Below are 26,486 nucleotides of genomic sequence, written 5' to 3' on the forward strand. Positions count from 1 at the left end.
GCTTACCTGACTTCCTTTGTATATTTTCACATGTGAAAAGTTTGCTGTCTTGATTATCACAATAATGCAGCGATAACTTTGTCTTTTCTTTTCTTTTCTTTTCTTTTCTTTTCTTTTCTTTTCTTTTCTTTTCTTTTCTCAGCCTGTCCTAGTGCACGTAGAGAGCAGAGTGGTCCTTCTTTTTCCTCTGTTTCCTCATCATCATCCTCAGCTCTACTCAGCTCTTTCCCTATACCTCCGCCACGTCCTGCTCTCAAAGCCTGCTCCACCTCTGAAAAGCTTGCCCCACCTCTGCTAGAGTCTGATATGGGGTCTGCCCATATCAAACCTACAAGTCTACCGTTTTCCCCAGAGTCAGGTAAAGGGACAGAGATTAAAGTGTAGACCAAGCAGATATTTTCCACACCCTTTACTTGACCTTTACCTTTGGTTTTTCCTTACTGTGTCCTCCCATGTTTTCCCCTTTGTTTTCCAGCTTCCTGGCAGACTGAATGGAGGCCTCCTAAATCTCAGGTCCCTCTAGCACAGCTTGCCCACTCTCCTACGTCTCTGCATCCCTTTGTCAGTGATCCTGGACAAGCTGCACTTCTGCAGAAAAAGCAGAGACTAGAGATGCCATGTAATTCTGCTCTACTTTAAACCCAGCTCCAGACCAGCACTCTGCCATGTTGATCAGAGGCTGCTTGCTGTACTTCTCTTTCATTCGTCTCTGTTTTTCCCTTCTTGTTTTCTTTCCTGTCAGCTTCATCTTCTCTGCCCACTGCTCAGCCTTTAGATGAGAAACCCAGCGGAGGGTCTGGATATGTTTCTTTTTGGAAACCTCAGGTCACATCTGCATTAGAGACCGCCTCCCCTTCTCTACATCTTTCCTCTGCTCATGTGTTTCCTTCTCTTTCAGTCTGTGAACATGATGCAGGTACATGCGCATGGTTAGGTTCAGCACAGAAAAGAGTGTAGCTGCTATGCTAGCGTGATGGCACACGAACCTCGTTTTTTAGCTTGATTTGTAAAATCGTATCTCTGCTTTTCCTTCTTATTAGAGTTCAAAAGACAGCTGAGCACTCTGAATGAAGAGGATAACCAGTGCACAGCACCCACAGGTAAGCATCAAGTCAGCATTCAGTGGGGTAAGGCCTACAGTACGGACTGCATGGCTAACTCTCTGAACTGTATGTTATTAGCCTCTAACCCTGGAGGCCCAGCCAGCCAAAGGTCAGAGCAGGTCAGAGCTTCAGAGAAGAAAAGAGATACAGCGTTTGGACTCGACGCTGCCAAAGCATCAGCAGGGTAAGTTGGCCCTGCAGGCTGCTTGAGTTTGGCACTTCTGAACATTTGCTGTGTTTTCACGATCGTCTAACAATGATCCACGTTCCCATATCACAACATTTTTGCTTATGGTTCTATCAAACTGTAGTTTCGAGAGTACTTCATGAGGTGTAGTTATCTTTGTTTAATTGGCCTATAAAAATGAACAACACTTTTTTTCCTCTTTAAGGTTATATTCTCATGTAATTCTGAGCCACCTTATTTGAAGCTGCTGTGTAACAACATTGTCTGGAATTTATGTTCTCTCCGTTTGTGCTTTGTCAGAACTGTTAATTGGATTTTCATTTTTTTAACAAAGTCACAGTGAAACAAATCTGAGTAGTGAGGTGTGCAAAGATTGTGTTTGTGTGACCAACAAATCCCCAATTTTTCAGTGTAACAAAATGACATGCTAGCATGCTATGCAACAGTTTCACTGTTGTCCACGTGAGACAAATTTAGGAAACACAAACCAGTGAATTTTGAAATAAACAACGATCATGCTCGTGGTCTCACCGCGTAACTGAGATTTTCCTTTTTGGCCTGGAAACGATGTATTCATCAAATAACCTGCTGAAAGCTCAGAGACTCGGCTCACATGAGCAGCGATCGTCAACGGGAAATCTTGCACCGAAAAAACACACATTTAGTTTATTTTCTGCAAGTATTCAACTTTACAAGTGGAGGTAAAACAGGGCTTACTTTAAGTGATTTAAAAATAGCACCTGAACTGTAAAGAGTTACACAAGAAGATGATTTTGGTGGGGAATAGAAAAAAAGTATTTATTTATTTATTATTACATAATGTTTAATGTGACTCAGGAAGTGTTGCTTTTAATAAATGATAATAATGTCATAATTGTAAGAAGAACATGTATTTACTGAGCAACAACGCGGTCTACAAGAAAGAATGAACAAAACAGCCTCGAGATCAAGAAAATAAGTTAATGCAATAAATACAAAAATACTTCAAAGCTGTACAAATGGTGAGCTCAAGCAGGAATTTGTGCAGCTTGATGCAATTTTTTATTACAATATATAAAAACCACCCCATGCTATTTCAGTCCCGAAAAAATTCACAGAATGCGTGGCATGCTTTGGAAAGATGGACGCATCGGAGAGCAACTTGGAGTTTGTATCTTGCCCAAAGATATTTGGCGTGCAGACTGGAGCAGCCTGGGATCAAACCACTAACCTTCCTTAACCTTAGTAGATGACCTGCTCTACCTCAGAGCAGCTACATCCACCTCAAGGAAACGGTCAACAACATCCACTGAAAGAACATTTCTTTAGTAAGGCTTCTGTCAAGTCGAGTTACGGCCGATATATTGTCTCTAATCAAGCTGCATAAGAAGTCATGAACCTTTCCCATCAAGGCTGCTGAGATCAATTCTGAAATTCAAGTCAATCAACCATCATCTCAACTGAACAGGGTTGGAAAGTTATGAGAAAAGGCCAGACCAATCAGATTTTAGATCTGATTTTAGACTCCATGTTAAGAAGATGAAGCTGTTGCTTTAAAAACAGTGTTTGAGTTCCCTGTTTGATGTTTCTGGGTGAGTTTTTGAAACTTCTGCTTTTTGATTCTGCTTTTAGAAATGTGATTTGTAAAATGTGGCACTCAATTCCTGACAGGCCACTATGTGTGATTGCTAGTCCCTTGCTTTGCATTGTGATGCAGTGATGTGATACATTGTTACATCTAAACACCAGCTGGCAGAATTCTTATTTGTAGTTTGCATCAGTTGTGTAGTTTTGAACTTTTTCATGGTTGTTAAAGTTATAAAGTAAGTTAAAGTTACAAAGGAGAGAGAGTGTTGCCAAAGGAGCTGAGATCACTGAAGTCACTTTCAGAGTCACTGGTTGCCATTATGTCAGATTATGGTATTACTGGTATGCTAGGAACAGTGAAACACTGAGAGCAGGTAAGTATATGTGAGCGTGATACCTGACCTCTGCTCTGGATGCCATTAATTATGCTCTTTTTATGAGATGAGCTTCAGTTGTTGTTATTGTCACTATTCCAGCAATAGTGATGTTACTGAGCAACACTGGTTGCAGCTAAAAGCACTGAATATAAAGCAAATAAAAAAGTAATCAAAGACTATGCATTGCAACAAAGTCAGAACAAATGAAAAAAAAAATGTTGCACAGTCGCTGTGGAATCATCATCAGCAAAATGTTGTGACTTGGTGCTTTGTTTGTGGGGTGCAGTTCTTGAGTGTGGTGTCTTAGTACTGAAAGGACTGTTTGTTGTGAAATGCATTTGTCGAATACCATGCATGACATTATGAAGTTATTAAAGAAACAAAGAGTAGTAACAGTGTTTTATTCAAGCGTGCTATTTTAAAAAAATAATTTTAAAATGATTTTAAAAGATTTATATCTACTTCACAGTGACCCTAACCCTGTACCAGAGTTTCACTGTATTATTATGAAGATTATGAACTTGAATTGCATTGATCTTTAATAAAATGATTTAATATATTTATTATATTATTGTGGCATCCTCCTCCTTGACTGTAGAGTATTGACTGTGACTTTGTATTTACCTTTTCTTTAGTGATGAAAACGTGGTTTTACTGCAGTCAACATGTTCGATTGGTGCTGCAAAACCACTATCCCAAACCCAAGTAAATAACACTGAACAGCAACTACAAAAACCTCCAAATAGTAGCACCATTCAATGGGAAGAGCTACCAAAAATGACTACAGAAAGTTATCCTGCAGACAGGATCATTCTGTGGGAAGAGCTACCAAAGGTGACTACAGAGGAAATTAGAAAAGCACCACAGAAAGACAGTGAGATGATGAAAGAAATGGCTGACACGCAAATGGAGACAAATAGAAAAGCTGGGATACTGTTGCCTGGCCCAACCATCAGCAGCACATTTGGATTTCCTACTACCTCTAAACAAACAACTGAATCCCTTGTGCACAATGAATCTACTTCGAAAAAGTCATCAAAAGATTTTGAAGTTGCAACCACAGAACTTGCTCTTCACCCAGAAGGAGACGTATATCTAGAAATAGATAAAAATGTTTGCCAGCCTAGTGCACAATGTGTGCAAAGTTGTGTGGCGCCTGAAACTGGCTATAAACAGGTTAATTTTTTGGGAACCTGTTCCAGGTTGACAAACATTGCTGGCATGCCATCCAAAATGCCACCAGATTATGAAAAACAGTGGCATGTTGATCGAAAGCTAATCTGCAAGAAACAATCTCAAATACAGCGAATATTACCACCATCTTCATTAGAGAAGAATGAAAGTGAAAAGAAGGAAATGGTTTCGCTGGCACGCTCTTGCCCCAGGAAGGCTAGAAATCCAGGATTCCCATCTGTGTCTCAATACAGTTATGCTTTTCTTCGAAAAAGTCCAGTGGATATAAATCACTTTGGTCCAGATGTATGCAGCATACCTGGCTCAGAATCTGTTATTGATAGCAGATCAAAGATGTCACAAGAAGAATTTAGTGCCACGACTGAAAGAGAAGTGTTACGAAGAGAGAAGGATGGAATTCAAAAACCGGGAGTTTTGACGCCAACATGTCCAGAGCATTCCTCAATAACAGACATGACCGTGATTCCACAATCTACTATAGTAAATTGTGGATTGGCTAAAAACAGCATTTTAGGTTCTTGTCCAAAAATCTCTCTAATTGAAGGCATTCCCTCATTATTGGAGAATCCTTTCAGCAAAAACTGGATAACAGATTTTAAACCTTTAGCAGTAAAACAAGCGAAACTCAACATCATAATGACTGAATATAGCCTTGACCATGGTGAAATGAAGGTAATGTCAACTTTTGCCTCGATTTGTCCAAAAGAAGCTTCTGTCCCAGGATTTCCATCTGTTTTTGCACCAACAGTAATCTGTAATAAGTCTAGAATGCTCAGTCTCCTTCCAGCTTCCCCCACTGTCTCCAGTATAGCTGGTTTTCCATCATTACAAGCTGACAGCAAAAACTGGAACACCATTCATCAACCATTGTGGGAGAAACCGTCTGAAAAGGAGCTCGTGTTAGTAATGGAGCTCGATGAAATACCTAAAAACATGAATGGAATCGTTTCTCTTGCACAAAGTTGCTCAAGGAATTCGTGCATCTTTGGGTTTCCCTCTGTGCCAAATCCCAGATTGTATAATGTTGCAGATATGACAGATATGGTCAGTCTTTCTTACTCATGCCCCAAACTGTCACAAATAGCTGGATTTCCATCATTGAATCATGATTCAAAAGACTGGATAATAAGCAAGGAACCACTGTTTGAACCAAGAATGAAAGAAAAGCAGATGGACAGAGAGAGCAAAATGACAAGTAATGAGAGAGTAATGAAATTGATGGTTTTCCTTGTACCAACTTGTCCCAAAGTTTCAAGTATTCCTGGTTTCCCATCTGTTCCATGTCCCAAAATTCATGGCCTGAATATGGTCAACCTCCTTCCTTTGTGTCCAGTAATTTCTGCTGTACCTGGATTTTCATCAATTGAATCACATCTGAACGTGGGATGGCCATCTGAAACGGATTTACTGATGCACAGACCACAAAGGAATACTCATCTTAGCATAATCTGCTCACCAGTGATCATAGACAAACCAAGCCACATGCTTCCTTTAGTTCCATCTTGTACAAGATTATCATTGATTCCAGGCTTTCCTACTGTCACTAAATACAATATCCTAACTCTCCTACCCGCTTGCCCGCAAGTATCAAGTTTGCCAGGGTTTGCCTCACTCAAAGTGGGCTTAAAATCCCAGTGGCTTTTAGATCCATATACTTATGGATCTATGCATAAAAATCCAAAGGAGACAGTTTTTCTTAAAGATGTTCCAAATCAAAATGCAGAGATTATGCATTTAATGGCGCCAGCTTGCCCAGAAAACTCCAGAATCCCTGGATTCCAGTCTGCACCCCATTACAATTCCAAGATTAAATCCAGAATAAGTTTTGTACCTTACTGTGCCAGTGCTTCATGTATCAAGGGATTTGCATCCATCACTCCAGTACCAAGCACAGGCTGGCTAAGTGAAACAAAATCAATTTTGTCAAGACCTCAGAAGAAAATGGCAGAAATGTTTGTGGTACTTACTCAACAGGTCAAGTCGGATTGCTTCAACATAAACATGATAGCACAAGTGGGATCTTGCCCCAAAAAAGCCAGAGCATCCGGTTTTCCGTCTGCTCAAATTACAAACAAATCACCAAATATGGTCAGCCTAAACTCTTCTGCTCCATGTGTTTCATGCATCCCAGGTTTTCCATCAGCCAGAAGGCATAGTGCTGAATCTATGAACATACAAACCGTGGCAACATTCAACAAGATCTTGTTTAAAAACCTACGCAATAAAAGAAATAGCATTGTAGAGTTTCCTGCAAAACAAGACCATAAGCAAGATGAAGTTAAGAACATGGTAGCAATGGCTCCATCGTGTCCAAAACTCACTCAAATTCCTGGGTTCCCCAGTATTTTGCAATTGAATCCAACTGCAAAAACAATGCCTGTGCCACCTGCAACTAAGAAGCAAACCTTGCAAGAATTACCTCATGCAGAGTCATATCTCAAAGACACAGGGAATCCTGGTGTTTCTTTTGCACCTGGTAGCAGTCCAAGCACAGAACTTTCATATGGTGAGACATTTGTAATGTTAATATAAAGCTCGGAGTTATCTTTCTTTGCCATACATTTTAATCCATTTGATTTTTCTTTTAAACAGAAGAGAAACTTAAAATTGGTGCCAAGCAAAACATAGAACTTAATGTAGATAATAGGTAAGTGGACGTGCCCGATGCTCTTGCGTTTTTTGCATTTAGTGTTTGCCTAACATGTACTGCTTCGGCCAGCAAATTTAGATTGCATGGTAAACTGACAACAAATATGACGTTGAATTTCATGATATTATAATTTTAGTGCTAATTAAGTTTTAACAGCCAAGCTTTAAAATTCTTTATATTCGGGTCCTCAGAAAATCTGAAATAGAGAGGACAGCAGAGGAAGACCTAAGAGTGAAGAAACCATTGGAAAGATCTGAGCTGGTGGGAATCTTAGGTTGGGAACTATTGGAAGCTGAAGGAACAATAACAGAAAAAAAAGGAGAATCCTCTCTATCAGAAAAGGAAAAAGATATCTCTGGATTAGTGGGTGCTATTGTGGGTGTTTTCCACAAAGGGTAAGTGTTCAAACTGAAACCAACTGCATAAAGCATGGGTTGCTTATTAATAATCCTAGACAGAGTCTGATATTTCAGTGTCCAGTTCATTCTATACTTGTGACACTGTTTGTGCTCATGGTGCAGTTTTCACTTTATCTTTATGTGCCAACATCCACAGGCTGGCTCTTTTAGTCAGCCTCGTCCACGTTGGTCAACCCCGCTCACCTGCTGAGAATAAAAGCCCCCAGCCCTTGTAATAAATTGGTACAATCTGTATGAAGAGAAGAAGGGAGTTTCTTTCTGTAGAAAGTTTCTGTGGAAAGTGGACTAAAGCCTTGCTCTCAGGTCCAGGATGTATTGAATTTTATTTTTCCCTGGGTGAGACCTTCATTTCTTTAATTAGGTCCAACACTCCCTGTGGGTTTCTGCCAAACAGCAACTAAAAGGGAGAAAACTCGGTGGAGGCCTGGGCCACCTGCTGCACTGCAAAAAAGAGGGTCTAGCCAGTGATACCAGTTACTCTCATCCTTGTCTTGACTTCGTTGACTTGTCTTGTTCAGCGACTCCACCAGCTTGTCAGTCTCAGGGTGGTAGACGCTGGTCTTAACAGATTTATCAGGCTGGTTCACCAGAAGACATTCTGTGGAGGATGCACTACGCAGACCACTTTTTTTGGCTTTATTCAATAGATACAGTTAATGTATCTATTGAAAGCAGAGAGAGGGGAAGATATGTAGCAAAAGGCCACGGGTCAGAATCAGGGCCAGCTGCTTTCAGCTGTACGGCATATGGCCGCATGCTTATCCCAGTGAGCTAAAGTGACACCCAGAGAAAATCATTCATCACTCGGTCAAAGCTGAGTGTAGTATCTTTACAAGAATGCTCTAGTGGAAAATATTCCATGGAGCGAATCACTGGAACCGGCGGCTTCTCCTGTGAAGGCCCCGTTGTTTCCATCTTCCTAGAGTCCGCATTCTGTGCCTTGAGGCAACTGTTGTTGTGATTTGGCACTATATAAATACAATTCCATTGAATTAAACTGACATGTCCCCCCTACAGACACCCATTAGCTTTCTAAATTCAGTCAAATCTGGTCCCAGCATTAAGGGGTGTGAAAGTCTGGAGCTAACCACAGCCTTAAGTCTGTGCATTTAATTCACCAGCACTATGGGATATTAAGGGATATCCACACTCTTAATTTCCACCCACTCTGCTTCCAACAATGCCCCCGGTCAACACAAGGTTTGGTGAACCAGGGTCTGCTTGCAGCTCGAATCCACCATAGCCCATTGTGCACTCCGTTAGCACCTTACTGCAGCCCTGTACGTCGCTCTTGGACTGGGGGAGGGTGTCGGAGGGCCGATGGTGTAGAGCACCTGTCCTGCTCGCTCAGCTACCATTTGAGCCAGCGTCTCCATGGCTGCACGGGTCATGGGTACACAGCATGTCGGGAACTTGGGCGCCACCGTAACATACTCCGTTTAGTCGTAGTCCCGACATGCCGCACACTGCTTGTGCTTCTGATGCATTTTTCACTTTATTTGACACTGTGCCAACATGCACAGGTGACGTTGTCACTCTGACTCCACTTCCACTCCAGGTCCAGGTTAATCAGCCTCCCCTGGCACTGACCCCTGAACCCACTCCACCACCCCTCTCCTGAACTCAAGCCACAGAAAACATCCCACCACAATATTAAACTCCCTTAATTTTCAAATGTGTAGTTTTAAGTGAAGTGAAAACTTTACTAGGCTGCATTTGCATGGGAATACATCGCCAATATTTACTGGCTTCTGTAATGAGCTACATGCTGATAGAGGAGACAAATTATACATAGTTCCAGTTTTCATTCACTCATATATGAATTCATTTCTCAGTTACGAAACCGTAGCATCAATCTTGGGGCCATCGAACTCTGGGTTAGCTGAAGCTGATCACCAACCCAAGCCTCTCTCTTCTTTGGATGCAACAATGAGGCCTTCGGATGAGTTTTTTCAAGTCTTTACAAATTGCACCACTCCCATCGAGGACAGGTGTGAGGCTTCTATCGGCCATACCACGGAGGATACACAGGAAAGATTACTCACAGGGAAGGTCGCTGTTCAAACACCAATGTGCACTGAAGGTTTACTTCCAAGGCAGCAGACTGAGGTAGAACAGGATGAGGTTAGAGTGGTGTTGTCTTCTTGTCAGCTGGAAAAAGGGTGAGTGCTGGTTGCATGGTGTGTACATTTTTGATGATAACATCTCTATTATTTGGCTTATGAGTGCTTACTGCTCAGGATGCTTGTGATGGTAAAGTCAGCCAGTACTGACACTGGAGTATGGAACTGCAATATTGGTCGCTTTGTATATTAAGGTTAACCTTTGTTTCCTGGATGTGCAGCTTTGTTCTAATGACTTGTTGTGTATCAGGATTTGGTTTTGTCTTAATAGGCGGTTGCATGCACAGTAGAAATATGTGACAAAATTAAGAACAGATGATTCTGAAGTTTTTCCTTTGTTTTTCTTAAGCCCTGAACAAATAAGCATGGAAGAAAATAATGCTACCTCCCAGAAGCCCACATCAAATGAGACACTAACAGATGCCACTAAAGATAGAGAAGTAATGTTGGATGTTGCCTTGGAAGAAGCCGCACGTGATCATAACGTTAGTTCAGATGGATCACAAGGTGACAGTTCAGTACCGCAGCGAGGGAAGAAGCCAAAAAGAAGAAAAGTTCAAGGCCCGCCACAGAACGAGTGTGACAGTGAAAACACAGTTCCTAAACGTCCTCTTAGAAAGAAAGATAGTTTAACCCGAGACCACAAACCCAAATTTAATGGTGTATCTGTCAAGTGCCTTCCTGAAGTTGTCCCAGTGGAGTCATTAAACAAGGATGCTAATGCGGAAGTATTATCTACACAACCTGCTACCTACCCAAGCCCACTCAAAAGAACTGACGATATCATCCCAAAACCAGAGCTTTGTGAGAAAACTGGCACTATTTCAATCATTAAGGATATACATCTTCCTTCAATTGAGAGTGACAAGGGAATTACACCACAGAATTTAAATGTCACAGTTACGAATTCTGATAAACCAGTCCACTTTGATAAAGCAGCAGTTGGTGATAGGCAAGAACTAAGTCAACCAGCAATAACTTGTGACGCATCTATTGATGCACTTAAAATTAAAACTCCTCAAAAGTCAGAGGATGCACCAGTCACTGCAGAAACTGAAAGCCTAACAGAAACAGCTTATTCTATCCCAAAGCCTTGTATGAATATCCATTCCAGTGGCACCTTCTCTGGTGACCTTTCAGCTACAGAAAGAGCCTCTAAAGCTGATAATGGAGAACAGGCACAGTCGGCAAGGCATGGTAGCCCTTCACAAATTTCTTCAACAGCTAAAGAACTGTCAGAGGTGGAACATAATAAAGACCTTCCTCTTCTTTCCCCAGTTTACCAACCAGAAGTAGTGGCTGGTGTACACTTAAGGAAAAGCAGATTAACCAGTGAGGAAAATGTTCAAGCAGAGGATAATAATTCTTCAGAGTCTCCAGTCTCACATTTGCCAGTGCCGAAACCAAGAGTAAAGAAACGTCTTAGTGATTTTTTCCCAGACGACACTGAAATCTCAGATAGTTCAGCTGTCACTAACAAGGACTCAAAGGAAGGCCCACCATCACTGGATTCAAGTACGATATCTGAATTAGGTTTTGTCACAATTCATCAAGAATATGACAATACATTACAATTGGAAAAGGAAGTTCTAGCAGCAATGCAAGAAGAGTTTAGTCAGTCAGGTGGAGATGATACAGAGCACGCTTTTGGTGAGACCACTGAAGGCTGGACTTTTACAGACGAACACGTTTTTACAGATCCCCGTGAGAAGACTGTAGAGGCAGTAACTGAACAGTATGTAATGGAGAAAGTCCAGGAAGCAAAGACCGATAGGCACCTTGCAAGTACTGTTGCTTCTCAGGATGACTGGCTGCATCTAGACGATAATAAAGATAGTGAACAAATGGAAATTGAACTAAAAAAGGAAAAAAGAGATGAAGAGTTGGACTTTGGCTTTGTATCTGTCACTGCAGGTTGTTCAGAGTTCAGGTAAGATTAGTCAATACGCATTACGATGTGTGAGGGGGAACATTTTAACTTGGATGTGTATATATTTTTCTTTCTCTTTTTACATTAAAGTTTGCATCCCTTAAAAAAATGAAACTAAACTCAAAAATGATTTTAAATTAGCAACATGGTCCGGAAACTTGTCAGCAACTAATAAATCATTTCTTTTAGAATAAAGATGCTTACATTTTTATAATTTGCTTTGTATTTGTGTTTATTTCCAGGCAAAGGGAAACAAGAGAAGAATTATCAGGTCAGCCTGTACCGATGCCTCGTAATAAGAAGCGTTTGAGTTGTTCTTCCTTAGATGACAGCAAGTCACAAGTTGTTGCCCTTAAGCAGGACAGGAAACCAACAACATCTCCATCTCAGGAGGTACGTTTAAGCTTACTTACCTGTATATTTGTATATGAACAGTTGATCAAATAACTATGTGTAACATATTTCTTGGAGTAAAGAAATGTTAGCTGAATTCTTTTGAAATTTACAAAAGGCCTCTTGCTGGGTTTGAAGGTCTGCACCTTTGACTAAACTACAACCAGTAGTCGAGCCAGTCATGAGGTAGTGGAAATAATTATTTGGTCCTGTGCTGAATTTTAAATGTTGCTCATTTGAAATAATCATTCTCAAATTTTTATGGTTTGTTTCTAATGGAGAGAGACAGAACACCAACCAAAATTATTAGAAGTTAATCTGTATGCCATTGAAATAAATAAGTATTTGACCCTCAGCTAGAATTGTGACTCCCACAGTTGGCTGGGAGGTCACAATCAAGATTGCAATCAATCAATACATCTATTACAGACACATCCCAGCTTATCATGTGTATAAAGGACACCTGTCCACAGAATCACTTTCTTCCACTCCAACCTCGCCACAATGATAGACAAGTCCAAAGAGCTGCCAAAAAATGTCAAGGACAACATTGTTGTTCTGCAGCTTAGCGATGAGGTGACAACTGTTTGTGTGGTTATTCAAAAATGGAAGAAATATAAAATGACCATCAATTTGTCTTGGTCTGGAGCTCCATGGGATCAACTTGACTAGCTGTGTTTGACAGAAGAGAAATGATGTGTATAACCCAAAGAACATCATCCCACAGTTAAGCATGGAGGTGAAAATATTATGACTCTAACCTCTAAAGGTTGAACGACTAGATTTACCAGCGGATTAAGCAGCTCGTTATGGATAAAATAAAGGGGTCTACCACAGGCTATCAAGGGCAAGGTTGATAACTGAGGATACCTTTGGTACTCTGGCTCTGCAGTGGTCAATGCACATTGTGCCACTGGCATTCGCTCAGGTAATACAGAGGCCTATTCTCTTCTGCTTATCCAATATATTGTCCCGGGGTCCCGATGCGACAGGCTGCCAGTCTGTCACAGGGGTATCACATAGAGACAAAGAACCGCTCACACCTGTGGTTGATCATCAATTAACCTAACCCCACTAGTCGAAGGAACTTAGTGAATCTAAGGAGGAGGAACTGCAGATTCAAGGTGGGAGAGTCTCTTGGAGCCATTTCCAAATTACAGCAGATTCCAAGATTATTAGTTCAAATAACTGTACATTAGTACAAGTTATACCACTTTGTCAAGGTCTGGAAGAAGACCTAAACTGTCACCCTTAGATGAGAGGAAACTTGTTAAGATGCTCAGTAATAACCAAGGAACCACTAAACTTCAGGCCCTTTTAACAGTCAGACGAGGTTAAGAATGAGCTTCTTGGCCAAAATGATAAGAAATATATTTGGAGGCCTAAAGGTGAGGCTTTTTAACCAAAGAGCACTGTTTTGCTGCCAGTGGGACTGGTACACTACACAAAATGGATGTAAACATTAAGGAGGAGGACTACCTTCAAATTCTTCAACTTTACCTCAATTCAGCATGTACATAGGTAGCACTTGGACACAACTGGGTGTTCCAATAGTGATCTCAATCATGTGTCAAAACCAGTTTTGGGATAGAAAAAGCAAACTAATTTTAAGATGTTGTCCCGTAGGAAATTGCTTAGTCATCTGCATTTAACCCATTCACTCAGTGAAGCAGTGGACAGGGTGAATCTACCAATCAGGGAGCAGTGTGTAGGGACGCTGCCTTGCTCAAGAGTACCTCAGGATAGCCATTCAAAGGATTTGAACCCCTGACCTTCTGATCATGGGGGTGAACACGCTCCCTACTGAGTTATCCCTGGCCCCTGACTTCAACCCTACTGAAAAGTTGTTGACTACACTTAAAAGCGCTGTCTGTGCCAGGAAGCTGACCAAATTAACTGACAAGAAGAGTGGCCAAATATTCAGTTAGAATTATGCCAGAAGCTTGTTGATGGTTATAAACCAAAACAGAGAAAAACATGTTTTCAAAGCCTTCAGTAATTCCAACAGAACTTCCTGCAGCTTAGTGTGATATTCTACCCAAAATGCAGTGTGTTGTTTTAAACGTATTTCTACAAGTGACACAAGTAGTCTGTGATGCAACATTTGTTTGTCAACCCAAAAGCAGAAGATTGAGAATGAGAACCGTCAGTTTAACCCTACCTAGACGAGCCATTCCACAAGAGCGTCACGCTAACGGACCAATAAAGTTTTGGATTGATGTTGACACAAACCAGTTCCCTGATGTTAAGAAAGTAGCAGCTGTGAATCGAGTTTTTCACACGTGAACTCTGTAAAAATCAGCTCTTGTTGCTCTCTGACTGACGGTGCTCTTCATCATTGCCTTTGGTTTGCACTGACTCATCGTATGAGTCAAAATTCGCTTTCCTGGTTCAGAAAAAAATCTGTCACTTCTCCCATTGGGAATGTCAAAGTAACTGTATCCTATATATCAACATAATGTGGCATGTCTAACAAGCCACGCCCAATCACAGGTGTAGATTTAGAAAAAACCCTGTTCCCTCAGTGTGTAGCTGTAGATGTTGTATTTATGTGTTACTGCTATGGGTTTGTGCACTGATAGCTTTGATAGAATTGATAGCTCTTTTTTACTTCTGTTAAGTACTATTTAAGATGTGCTGGGTCTGATGTCATCAAAATATTTATTTTATTTTGAAAGGAAAATATCACTAATAGTTTGTATTACTTTTATCCACTTGAGTCAGGTATGATCAAAATGCTTATTTCTGTGTGAGTTATGACCAGATTTAAAGAGAAACACTGAAAGAACATTACTTGTTTGTCAATACATTTTTTTGTTTGAAATTTATAATAACCTGCTGCTTACTGGCTGGTACAAATTCCTTGTTTTGAAAATCTGGCCTAACGATCTTTGTAATCCAATTGCCCTGATATAGACTATTAAAGAAACAAAAGAGTGATTTATATTGCTAAAAATATTGACTCATCTATTAAAATCATTGAATTCAGGTGTTCCTTGGCCACAGGTAATCAAGCACCTAGGCATGCAGACAGCTTCGACCGACATATGTGAAAGAATGGGCCACTCTCAGGAGCTCAGTGAATCACAGCATGGCTGTGTGACAGGATGCCACCCATGCAGCAAGTCCAGTCATGACATTTCCTCACAACTAAACATTCCACAGTCGACTGTTGTTGATATTATAACATAGTGAAAGTGATTGAGAATGACGTGCATACTGCACAGAGGTCAATCACAGCAGACGTCCAAACTTCATGCGGCCTCCAGATTAGCTTAAGAACAGTGCGTAGAGAGCGTCATGAAATAGGTTTCAATGGGTGAGCGCTGCATCCTTGCCTTACATCACCAAGTGCAATGCAAACCATTTGATGCTGTGGTGTAAAACATGGCACCACTGGACTCTAGAGTGAAGTGGAGATGTGTTCTTTGAAGTCACATTTCTCTGTCTGACAATCTGATGGACGACTCTGGGTTTGTTTGCAAGGGGTGGGCTGACATCTTATTAAAACCTATGAATTAAGAATGGGGTGTTATGGTGATATGCATGTGGAGACAGATGAGCAAATACTTTTGGCAATTTGTATACTGGAGAAAATCCCAAATAAATAATTCTTTAATTAATTAATGACACAGTAGCCTCGGCATGTCTATAAAACAGGTTCTGACTGTTGTTAAATAAATGTGACCCCTAAAAACGGGGGCTGTGTCTGAAAAAGCTTTAAACTCCTTAACGTTTAATGCACATTAAACCTATTCAACTAAAAATGTGTAATTCTGCACTTTATGTCAAAGGTTGTGTCACTATAATTTCAAAATAATCTTATTGTGTTTTCTAGAATCCACCGGGAAGTCCGACCTTAGTTACGTCAAGTCAGTCCTTACTGGAATGGTGTCAGGAGATCACAAAGAATCACAAGGGAGTGAAGATTACCAATTTCAGCACTTCCTGGAGGAACGGCCTCGCGTTTTGTGCCATCTTACACCACTTCCACCCAGAAAAGATGTAAGAAACAGTTGCCCTATCACCCTTACTGGATAGACTGTGGACTGCTAGTTTAATTTTTAGCTTGACTAAAAGCAATGACAGCTATTGTGTGCAGCTTTCCAGGTGTTCACTGGCCAAATGTTTAGCTACTTCTCTGTGTCTTTTAATGCTAATTGTATATGTAAAAATGTAGTGCTTTGATTGTTATGTAGTCAGCCAATTCTATATTGGTTGGTTAGCCATCACCAGTTTGTCCGTCTGTATGTTGAAGTCCTACTGGATCTAAGCTTGGTCATTCTCAACCGCCCTGATGGGCATGTCCCATTTTGACCTCACGACCTCAGGCTCTGATGTTCCTGTATCCTATTCCGACCACTTGGTTATGGCGTTCCGTGTATTCCCTGCCTGCTAGCATCTTGCTCCCTGCTGTTATGTGCTGGATTGTCTCAGGGGCATCTTTGCCCCTTGATACTCTTTCTTGAATGCCTGCCACTGTGATAGTTACTGGAGTCTTTTTGTGGAGGTTGCTATGGTCTGCTCTTAGCTCATCTAGTCACTGAGCATTGTTGTTATGGGTTGCATCCTTCTCCCATATGCTCTTCGAGTATTTGTCTCCAGGCTTGGTGGGGCTGTTCTCAAATTGTTCTCCTGCCACTGAGAGAAAACCTTGGATGGTTTCACTGAGAACATCTGGTTTATTCTCCTGGATTCTGTCTCTCTGGTGTATCTCTTCAAACAGCTGGTCAAGGCTATTAGTTTTTGCTTGGTAGTTTTTAAGGCCTCAGGTGTGAATAGCTTGCTGTACTTCTTAGACACCCCATCTCCGATAGTTGCCCAACTTCCCTCCATGCTGCCTTGATCTTGACCTCTAGTTTCCTTCTCCATGGAGGGTACTGCTCCTTGTTGCTGTGTGTCTTATACCCAACATCTCAATTATCACTGCTGCCGTGGTGTAGATCAGCTGGCTGGTTTCAGTGATGGTCGCAGTAGCGATTGTCCGTAAAGCTGCATTCACACCTTCTGCTAGTCCATCAGAGGGTACTTTACATAGCCTTGGTAATCTGGCACGGAGGGTTTCCAGTTTAGCCACGATCTTATCTCTCAGGTCAGCTGCTCTCGCACTCACGCACCTGTTGAGCTTGGTACCCAATCTCAGATGGCGGGGATGATGATATCTCCCCGTGATCTTCTTTCGAATGTTGGTACATTGAACTAATAGTTGTTTTGATGTTGGTCTAGATGTTGGGTGTCCAAGATTCCATAGGTCCGTTGTGACGTTCATGCAACCTCTTCCTCTGGGATTATTTGCATGTTAGCATTCCACATCCCTTGTCCACTCACGCCTTCTATTTCCACAACACTGTGGAAAAACAAATTCTAGTAGTCTATATGAAACAGATTTAACTAAATTTAAGGATCCCATGTGCCAACACAATACAGAGTAGCTTTTTATTATCTGTTTAGTTGTACTTAAGCCTTACTGCTTGCTCTGTCTTCTCAGAAGCAGTCTTAACGTGTAGTTTTATGCTTGATTTTAAATTTGTTTTACACATTGCACAGGATTTTATAGTTTTTGGTTTGTTTTCTTGGCGAGGTTTCCTTTGTCAATGCATATACTGGTTAATTAAAGGTTCAATGAAAACGTAACAGATAAATGTGGTATGTTGCCCTGTTTTGTCTTTTTCTAGTAATTTTGAAATGTTGGATCCATATGACATCAAGCAAAACAACAAAAAGGTGGTTAACAATTTCCTATATTCTCATGAAATTACAAGTACTGATTACTTAATATTTGGGAAGTCCTTATAATGTCCTTGTATTTGAACATGTTGCAGGCTTTTAATGGCTTTGCTGAACTTGGAATTTCAAGGTTGATGGAGCCTTCAGACATGGTCATGCTTGCAGTGCCTGACCGCCTCATTGTCATGACCTACCTTAACCAGATCCGCACATATTTCACTGGCCAGGAGCTCAGTGTGCTTCACATAGACAAAGACACCAGTGAGTCCAGTTATGCTGTAGCAGGGGACCGGGAGGCCCAAGACGACCCCGAGGCAACTGTTCGCTACTGCGCCCAGAGGCTCCAGGAGGAGGGTATAAGTCTTGAGACTAATGGGAGTGTAAGCACTGCAGAGAAGGACAGTAAAGCCAGCAGGGACGTGGTGCCGCCTCCCAGAACCAAACGCTCGCAGGTTGCTGGGGTGAGTGCAGCTCAGTCTCCAGTGGCGCCACCACGGACTCATTTTCTGTTCAAGTCTAGCTTCTCTCATGTCAGAGATGCTGACCTGGTTAAGAAGCGTAGGTCACAGCGCAGGAGCGGGTCAGTCGAAGAAGGAGACATATCAGTGGTATGTTACCTTATGTTGCCTCCCCTGAGTTGTTTATTCCTTTGAAATGTCATTCTTTGTCTTATCTACATTGTGTGTGGATGTTGTTTGTCTCTGCAGGCTGAAGCCCAAAGGAAGTCAGAAACTGGTTAGTTCTCTTTGACTTAAACTAAAAGCAAAAACACAACAACAGAACTTGGATATAATGATGAATGATTGGTTGCTCATTTTTACATTTTTTTCATGCAGAGAGAATGGATGCTGCGTTAAAGGACAGAAGACCAGAGGGCCAGGTGAGCAAGCAGCTGTTTAACTGTAATTGGTAAAGTGCGTCAGGAAGTCTGTGGAGAATCTTTTGTTCTCCTCTCATCGTCTGCAGAGTGAGTAATTATTGTTGTATCTAGGACCCGAGCGAGTACGTGTTGAATCAAATGGAAGCCTTGGAAGCAGAACAAAATCACGTTGATAACAGAGCAGGTGTGGTGGAGAGGAAACTCAGACAGTTGCTGGAAACAGGTAACATACCCGCTCTACCTGCCCACCATGTTCTAATCTAAGAAAGAGAACAAAGAAGACGATAACCAAGACGGGACATTAATGATGATTTTACCCCACAGGCAGTGACAAGGAGGAGGAGGAGAGGTTGATTCAGGAATGGTTCACATTGGTTAACAAGAAAAACGCTTTAATCCGGAGGCAGGACCATCTACAGCTACTGTAAGACACACACACACACACACACACACACACACTGCACACACACACACACACACTGCACACACACACACACACACTGCACACATTGTGCAGAGGAAACTGTAGAATACCAGTATATATACTTGATGTGCCACTCTGATGCATCAGAGTGTGAATTGGGGTTAGTATATTGCCCAAGGATATTTGACGTGCCTGGCTGAAGCAGCCAGGGTTCAAACGACCAACTTATCTGATTAGTAGGTGACCTGCTCTGTAACTTCCCCTAAAATAACAGGACGGTGCAGACAACCAGGAGGCCATAGTACTAATTTGTGAGAACTTTAAAGTTCATTCATAATCATTCACCACACCGTAGCCATGTTGTTGAGAAAACTCCAGAATAGCTACTAAACAGACCACATGATGTTAGTGTTTTCCAGTTGCTTTTTCTACAAATAGATCCCCAAATACTCTGCAGAGTTTATATCTAAATACAGGGGCGATCGTGGCTCAAGAGTTGGCAGTTCGTCTTGTAATCAGAAGGTTGCCGGTTCGAGCCCGGCTCGGACAGTCTCGGTCGTTGTGTCCTTGGGCAAGACACTTCACCTACTGGTGTTGGCCAGAGGGGCCGATGGTGCGATATGGCAGCCTCGCTTCTGTCAGTCTGCCCCAGCTGTGGCTACAACCGTAGCCTCCACCAGTGTGTGAATGTGAGAGTGAATGAATAGTGGAACTGTAAAGCGCTTTGAGGGTCTCAAAAAGCGCTACATAAATGCAATTCATTGTTATTATTACATGTTCCATTCCTACTTGCAACACTATAAAAACATCAGTTTCATTTGTGGTTGTCACTGTGGTGCATGTTCTGCCAAATGTATGTTTTGCTTGCTTATGCCAAAGATTTTAGCTTTTCTCTGTCGGCAGTTAAAGTTTTTGGTTGCAGGGTGCTGTGAGATGCGACTGACACATTAAGTCAACACGCTGACATTTTGTCCTTTTTTTCATCGATTTTGGATGAACAATTACTAATTTATCAACAAGGTTTCTGCTCATGTTCAAACACTAAAAAAACGACCAAACATCTCGTTTGGGATGAGTTTTCATCAGTTTGTACAAATTTAACAAGCTTGAAAGTCAATATTTAGTATAACCACCTTCATTCTACAACACAGCTTGAACTCTCCTACACAATGTTTCATGTAATCTTCAGGATTAGTACGTAGGACATTCTCCTTCAGTTGTATCTGTTCTCTTCTCTTATCCCACACTGCTTCTATAATAGTAAGGTCCAAGCTCTGCGTAGGCCAAACCATAACTGATAGTGTGGTTTTCCTATCAGGCATGCTTTTAATGCACTCGCAGTGTGTTTGGGATTACTGTTTAATGAAGCTGCTGTCAGCCAGATGCTTTCCAGATTGCCGCTCCAGATAGGCGGGCTGTAGCTCACGAGGTAGATGGTGGATCAATCCCAGTCTGCAGGCCAAATGTCATTGGGCAAGATATTAACCCTAAGTTGCTCTCTGATGAATGTGTGTGAATGTTAGTTAGTGAGCTCTTAAAGTCATAGAACAAAATGAATGTGGCGTGTTATATGAAGTGCTTTGAGTACTCTGACAAAGTAGAAGAGTGCTATATAAGAATCAGTCCATTTACCAGAGGGTGGATCTGTGTTAATAATTCCATTCACTCTGACTAGCTCTAAGGCAGCACTTACTGAATGCAGCCCTAAACTATGTCAGAGAGTTCTTGTGTAATGTTGGCACATGCCAGCCTTTTCTTCCTGTTTTCCTTCCTTAAGAATGGTTTCTCCATGGCCATCCTTCCACTGACACCATTTATCACGAGGCTTTGGTAACCAGTTGATGGGTCATCAGAAGGGGATCTTTCCTTTTTCTCAAGGACGTGACTTTAAGATATATTGTATATTAGGAATATATTTTTGTAGGTCTGTTTTTACCTTACAGTGAAGAGTCCTGTGAAAATGGTCAGGTCCAAGCACAGAACTGAACATAAGTGAAAAAGCAGCCAGTGTCCAAAGAACCACTTTGACATGACAGGACAGTCTTAAAGGAGTAAGGGGTGGTTCAAGACTTTTGCACAGCACTGTATATCTCAAGCTGGACTGCTTGGGGACAGCGGTCCCCAAGCAAACCCCTCATATTATAAAAGTAGATGAAAATTGAAATGATGTGGTTATTTTATTTTAGTATTTTACTTTTTTTCTCACTACTTTAAGTGATTCTTTACATTCTCTACTTGTAAAAATGTTGCTGACTTGCTTCATGTTCACCAATCAGACATAACATTATGACCACTGATAGGTGAGGTGATTACCTCTTCACCATGACTCCTGTTGGTGTGTAAAATATTAGAAAGTAAATAAGTCAGATCCACAGAGGCCCAGCAGGACTTTAAGGATCTGTTGCTAACATCTTGGTGGCAGAGACCACAGGACATCTGCAGGGCTGCAGCGGAGTCCACGTCTATTAGGCAGGTGGTCGTATTGGTGTATTTGGTAAATTGAGTGATACTCTTATAGCACGTTTCTGCTCTGAGTACTCAAAGTGCTTTTTACTACATGCTACCTTCACCCATTCACATGCACACACACACACACACACACACACACACACTTGGATTTTAGTATTTTACCTCTATTAGCAGATGGTGGAGTGGTCAACTCTGTCATAACACTTCATAGCAAGGATCTTGGTTCAAATGTTGGCTGGGGGTTCCCACCTAAGAAAAAGTTAAATGAAACACAAATGTTGACGTGTCATAAATCATTTCCATCTGTTCTGATTAACAGGCTTGAAGAACAAGACTTGGAACGAAGATTTGAGCTGTTAAACAAGGAGCTGAGGGACATGATGGCAATTGACGGTATGACTTTCTAACAGTCGGTATTAAACTGTTTCATGTTCCCATAGTGGAGTTAAAACCTTGATTAGGTTTAGTTTAGCTCCTGAAATGTGTCAGCAGAGCTAAGAAATGGGAACTGACACCCTCTGTTTAAAAGCAACACCCTACTGAGAGATCAGCTGCTATTTGGTGCGCTGCGTACATGTAGTGGCAGCCGAAATACAAAATACATACAGTATAACTACATACAGGCTTAACCACCGACTTAGCCTGTCAGTAAACTTTTTCTTTCAATCCTCACTTGGCAGGAGGAAATGTTTTCACAGCCCACCTCAACAAAACCGTGACACAAAAGCATAGTTTTCATTTTAAATCACATCAAACTCATTCACATGAATTTCCTCAGTAACTTTGGCTGTACAAACAAAAGATGTTTCACTTCAAACAGCTTCTTGTGACCTTTGACCTCCCTCACTTTTTCGACAAATAGAGACAAATTAAATAGAATTTGCACAACAAGAAAATTCAGCTGGTAAAAAAGAAGAAGCATTCAGTGAGTTTAGTACTCGTCACGTGTTTTCCACTGCACATGTTTTCAAAACAGAGCTGCAGAGTCGACAACAGCAGAATGGCCACAACCCTCTAATCACTCAACCTCTCACTCCACACCAAGCCAGGGGTCACTCAGTGTCTGTGTCACTAGAAATATTACCTGTGGAGTGACGTCCCTGCACAGAGCGTCGGCCTTTAATTTGGCAGGACTCGTCTTATCAAGCACAGTTGACAGCCACTAAATTCACCGTGAAACTAGACGTCAGATTTCCTTTTTGACTTGACTTTTTATGAACGTTGCCACTTGATATCCTGGTATGTGGAACTTACTGTGTAACAGTAAGTTCCACATACCAGGTCTCTGTTGCAGACTTCGTGTATACAGAAAAAAAGTAAAAAGCAGCTCGTTACAGCTCGTTTCCTCCCTAAACTGTTCTCTGTCCCACCTCTGTGTCTGTGTGCTGCAGAGTGGCAGAAGACTCAGGCCCATAAACACAGAGAGCAGCTGCTGCTTCAGGAGCTGGTGTCACTGGTGAACCAGAGGGATGAACTGGTCCACAGTATAGATGCCAAGGAGAGAGGGTGAGACACACGATACACACATGATAAACTATTCCTACACTTTCAGATTCAACTAAAAAGGGAATTTCATTAGCAGCCTGTATGAAACATCACAACGAGCCTGGAAGCAAATCATGGTTTCATATTCAGCTTTCAAACACTACTTCCATCTTTTTTGCATTTTTTATTGAACCTCTTGACTCAGCAGTAAGTCGGTGATAACATCAGTAGTTTTTGAACAGATTTACTAGTTTTTGATGAGGAATTTACTCCTGTTTAACTGACCTCACCTTCTGTTTGTAAATGGTAAATGACCTGGGGTCAGAGTGCCTTATAAGGTCTCAGCCATTCATATACATTCATACAAGCACAACCTTCCAGTTAGAAGATGACCTGCTCTTCCTCTTGAGCTGCCGTCACCTCACTCATCCCCCTCTCTGTCGGTCTGTCCAGCAGCAACCTTCACTTCACAGTCACTACCCTAAATAACTGAAAGACACTTTTAAAGAAAAATGGACATCCACAATTTTCCCAACACAAAAACATGTGCAGGCAGCTTGTAACCATCTCTCCTCTGGTCCTCAGAGCTGTGGAGGAGGATGAGCGTCTGGAGCGTGGCCTGGAGCAGCGCAGGAGGAAGTATGCTAAACAACAGAAAGAGAAGTGTGTGATGCAGTGACCACCGCAAACTTCCAAATGTTGGGCCAAGGCAGTTTTCTCTCCTCTGTCACCTGCTATCAGAATGAATGATGTGGTTTTAGGTCAGCAGTAAGTGCACATTCACACTGAATCTGAGAAGATTCTGAATTTACATTAAAGTTTGGCTTGAGTGGAAGTTTTGGTCTGCTTTCCATTTTTAATGTCTCAACATTACCTGATATATGCACTAGTTAAACCTCATGAACTGTTTGTAATGATGCAAAGTGGGTTTGAGTGTGGAAATGGTTGGAAAGCCTAGAATAGCTGGCTTAGACTAGGGATGATCTATAGAGCCTAGAAAGCTCCAGCAGCACAAAGCCAACAGCCTTACAACATTACAAAAAGCATCCGTGTCTGTTCTCCTGTGTGGGTCCGTTTTGTTTAAAGTTAATGGTTTCAAGCTGAATTCGGTGTAACGTGTGATTTTCAACAGCTTTGAACAAAAAAAACACAAGAAAAGTCAAGGTGAGAATTTCACAAATGTAGGTGCTACTGATTGGAGCTGAGTAGCCTTCACAGAAATGTAACTGAAACAGTGAGTCGCCCTGTTGAAATGTGAATGATGTCACTCGCCCTCTGCTCAGCGTGTCAAATCAAAGTTTGTATTTAAGTGTCTCAGAGGTTTTATCTTGTGTGTTTGCTGTTCTCTGTTCATCATTCGTGTGTACTACAGCTTACATCTCGCCAAAAGCAGTGCCTTTTTTAAAGTTTTATTAACACCTGTTACATTTAAAATATTTGTAAAGACGGGAAAATACTAAAAACTTAAATACATACACATTTTATGCAATTTTGAATGTGTTTTAAACTGTGGGATTATATTTGCCATTCTTCCATAGAAATTCAAAGTCAATAAACCTTCCTGACACAAAACTGCTTTTGTTACTTTGTTGTCACTTTCTTCTTCTGTAAAACACTGCTGAGGATTTTATAAAGACCCTTTTGTTCAAAACAAAAAGGGTATTGACAAGGTGGTTTTCAGAATATCAAATAATTGTACGTGGATAGTTGTATGATTACAGTGTAAAACCTCACTGAACAATAACATGCAGCATGTGTCATCTTCATCACCATAGAGTGACCTGCTGTTTCACATACAAACATTAGGACTGTTGTTTTGGGGCCATTTTACAGATAATCTGAGGAACCCAAAGCTGTAAATACACTGTTTGCACTGACTACAAAGACAACCCAAGTTTTAATATGATAATAATAGAAATTAATATGTAATAATGAGATATATCAGTCCTAAATGACATACCCTTGTGTACATGTCATTATTAAAGTGTTTATGATAGTTATTTTTAATTTCATCAGACACTCTCCTGTCACAGTTTGGCTGAGATGCTGACTGTGTGGAGTGAGGAGGTGGACCCAAGTGCAGAGAGACAAAACTTGACATAACAAAAAACGAGCCGTTTAATAAGGCTGGCAAAACTAAACCTAAACCGGGTGAACTGAGGCTAAACATAAAAAAAATCATGGAAAAGAAACAAGAACATAGAAACCTGACATGAAGACCTGGCATGATTCAAAACCCTGGAAACATGACATGGACACAAGGCAGGAAAACAGACGGGCAAGGAATGAATGGAAACACACAGGAAGTGATCAGGGGAAGTGGAAACACATGATTAGAATGCACATAATAACGCCACAGGGGAAGTGAACCTAAACACACTGAACATGATACCAGACCTCTTCAAAATAAAACAGGAAACATAAGGCATGCAGACATGAAACATGAAGGGCGAGGGAGACTTAAACGACTTATTATTTAGCTCCAATGTACAGGACTTTACCTCAGCTGTGGTTGTTTTAAAGTGCTTTATAAATAAAGATGATGATGATGATGATGATGGTGACTTTCCCTTTTTACCCCTCAGCTGCTTCAGGAGCTGAAGGCTGAAGGGTCACCCCACTGGGAAAGTGGTGTGGACCCCAAAGTTTGGGAATCTGATAACTTGATAATCTTGTGAACATAATAAATCAAGAAGGACGTCACTCATTCATTTCCTATGGCGGTCACTTTTGACTGGGAACAACACAGATGTAACCAGGTTGATTAAAACACTCAAAATTCAATTCAAAGGTGGTGCTCATCACTTTTATATGTTCAAGTGCATAGTGTGGAGGATGTTATAAGGCCTTGAGATAATCAGATGTAAAACACAATATTTATGAGTGTTTTAAGTTGTAAATCGGTCAGATGTGACAGAAATGTGAGAGGAAGTTAAATCCAACAGCACTGGAACCACTCCCTGAACCAGCACGACTTCAAATGACTTTCTGGATTTCTCGACACACACTCTGAAACCTTGGCACATAGTGGCATCCCATTCTTAATCCATAGGGATTAATATAATGTCAGCTCGCCCTTTACTTCTATAACATCCTCCAATCTTCTTTCCACAAGTGTATTTATGGGAGCCTTTTACCATTTGTCCAGAAGTGGCCCTCACCAACTACAAATGCCAGAGCCCTGCTTTGTTTCTGAAATTTGAGGTCATCACATTTTTTATTTTACAAATTTGATATGTTATTAGCACAAAAGAGCACCTTTTTTATTTAAAATGGTTTTCTTTTGTGTTGTGAATTATTGCTTAATGTCCATTTTTGTTTGGTAAAGGTCCAGTGTTGACTACAGAAAGAGACTTGGTGTGACAGTACAGGCATTTGCAAAAAACCTCTGTCTGCAACTGTCAATTCAGATTTTTGGTATTTAAAGTAGAAAATAAACACTGAGTGGTCGATTTGAATGAGTGTACCAGTTAAGCACTATATGACTGAAAACAACATTAGTTTTAGGAGGTTATTTAAACATATCACGATATATATCATGTATTGTGATATAGTCAAA

The 26,486-nt window shown here is 41.2% G+C and overlaps 1 protein-coding gene across 6 annotated transcripts in view; it reads left to right on the forward strand.

The window, feature by feature from the left end:
• The window catches only part of ehbp1l1a (EH domain binding protein 1-like 1a), a 42,962-nt gene extending 17,570 nt beyond the window's left edge, over window positions 1-25,392 (forward strand). For 2 of the 6 annotated variants that reach the window (XM_084924671.1, XM_084924672.1), the window contains 18 exons: window positions 1,041-1,100; window positions 1,182-1,287; window positions 3,869-6,933; window positions 7,020-7,074; window positions 7,269-7,472; window positions 9,332-9,658; window positions 9,969-11,549; window positions 11,792-11,942; window positions 15,781-15,947; window positions 17,618-17,666; window positions 17,765-18,277; window positions 18,377-18,404; window positions 18,506-18,549; window positions 18,661-18,772; window positions 18,874-18,973; window positions 21,762-21,835; window positions 22,834-22,948; window positions 23,513-25,391. In XM_084924671.1, coding sequence (XP_084780797.1) covers window positions 1,041-1,100; window positions 1,182-1,287; window positions 3,869-6,933; window positions 7,020-7,074; window positions 7,269-7,472; window positions 9,332-9,658; window positions 9,969-11,549; window positions 11,792-11,942; window positions 15,781-15,947; window positions 17,618-17,666; window positions 17,765-18,277; window positions 18,377-18,404; window positions 18,506-18,549; window positions 18,661-18,772; window positions 18,874-18,973; window positions 21,762-21,835; window positions 22,834-22,948; window positions 23,513-23,606 — 6,845 coding nt within the window. In that variant the 3' untranslated portion in view covers window positions 23,607-25,391. Of the gene's footprint in view, window positions 1-142; window positions 359-475; window positions 620-742; window positions 917-1,040; window positions 1,101-1,181; window positions 1,288-3,868; window positions 6,934-7,019; window positions 7,075-7,268; window positions 7,473-9,331; window positions 9,659-9,968; window positions 11,550-11,791; window positions 11,943-15,780; window positions 15,948-17,617; window positions 17,667-17,764; window positions 18,278-18,376; window positions 18,405-18,505; window positions 18,550-18,660; window positions 18,773-18,873; window positions 18,974-21,761; window positions 21,836-22,833; window positions 22,949-23,512 lie in introns of all 6 variants that reach the window. The other 4 variants (XM_084924667.1, XM_084924669.1, XM_084924670.1 and 1 more) reach the window with 4 other exon arrangements.
• The last annotated feature ends 1,094 nt before the right edge of the window (window positions 25,393-26,486 follow it).

The sequence above is a fragment of the Perissodus microlepis genome, chromosome 3 (genome assembly GCF_051167445.1).
Source record: "Perissodus microlepis isolate ML-2025 ecotype Zambia chromosome 3, ASM5116744v1, whole genome shotgun sequence".
NCBI lineage: Eukaryota > Metazoa > Chordata > Actinopteri > Cichliformes > Cichlidae > Perissodus > Perissodus microlepis.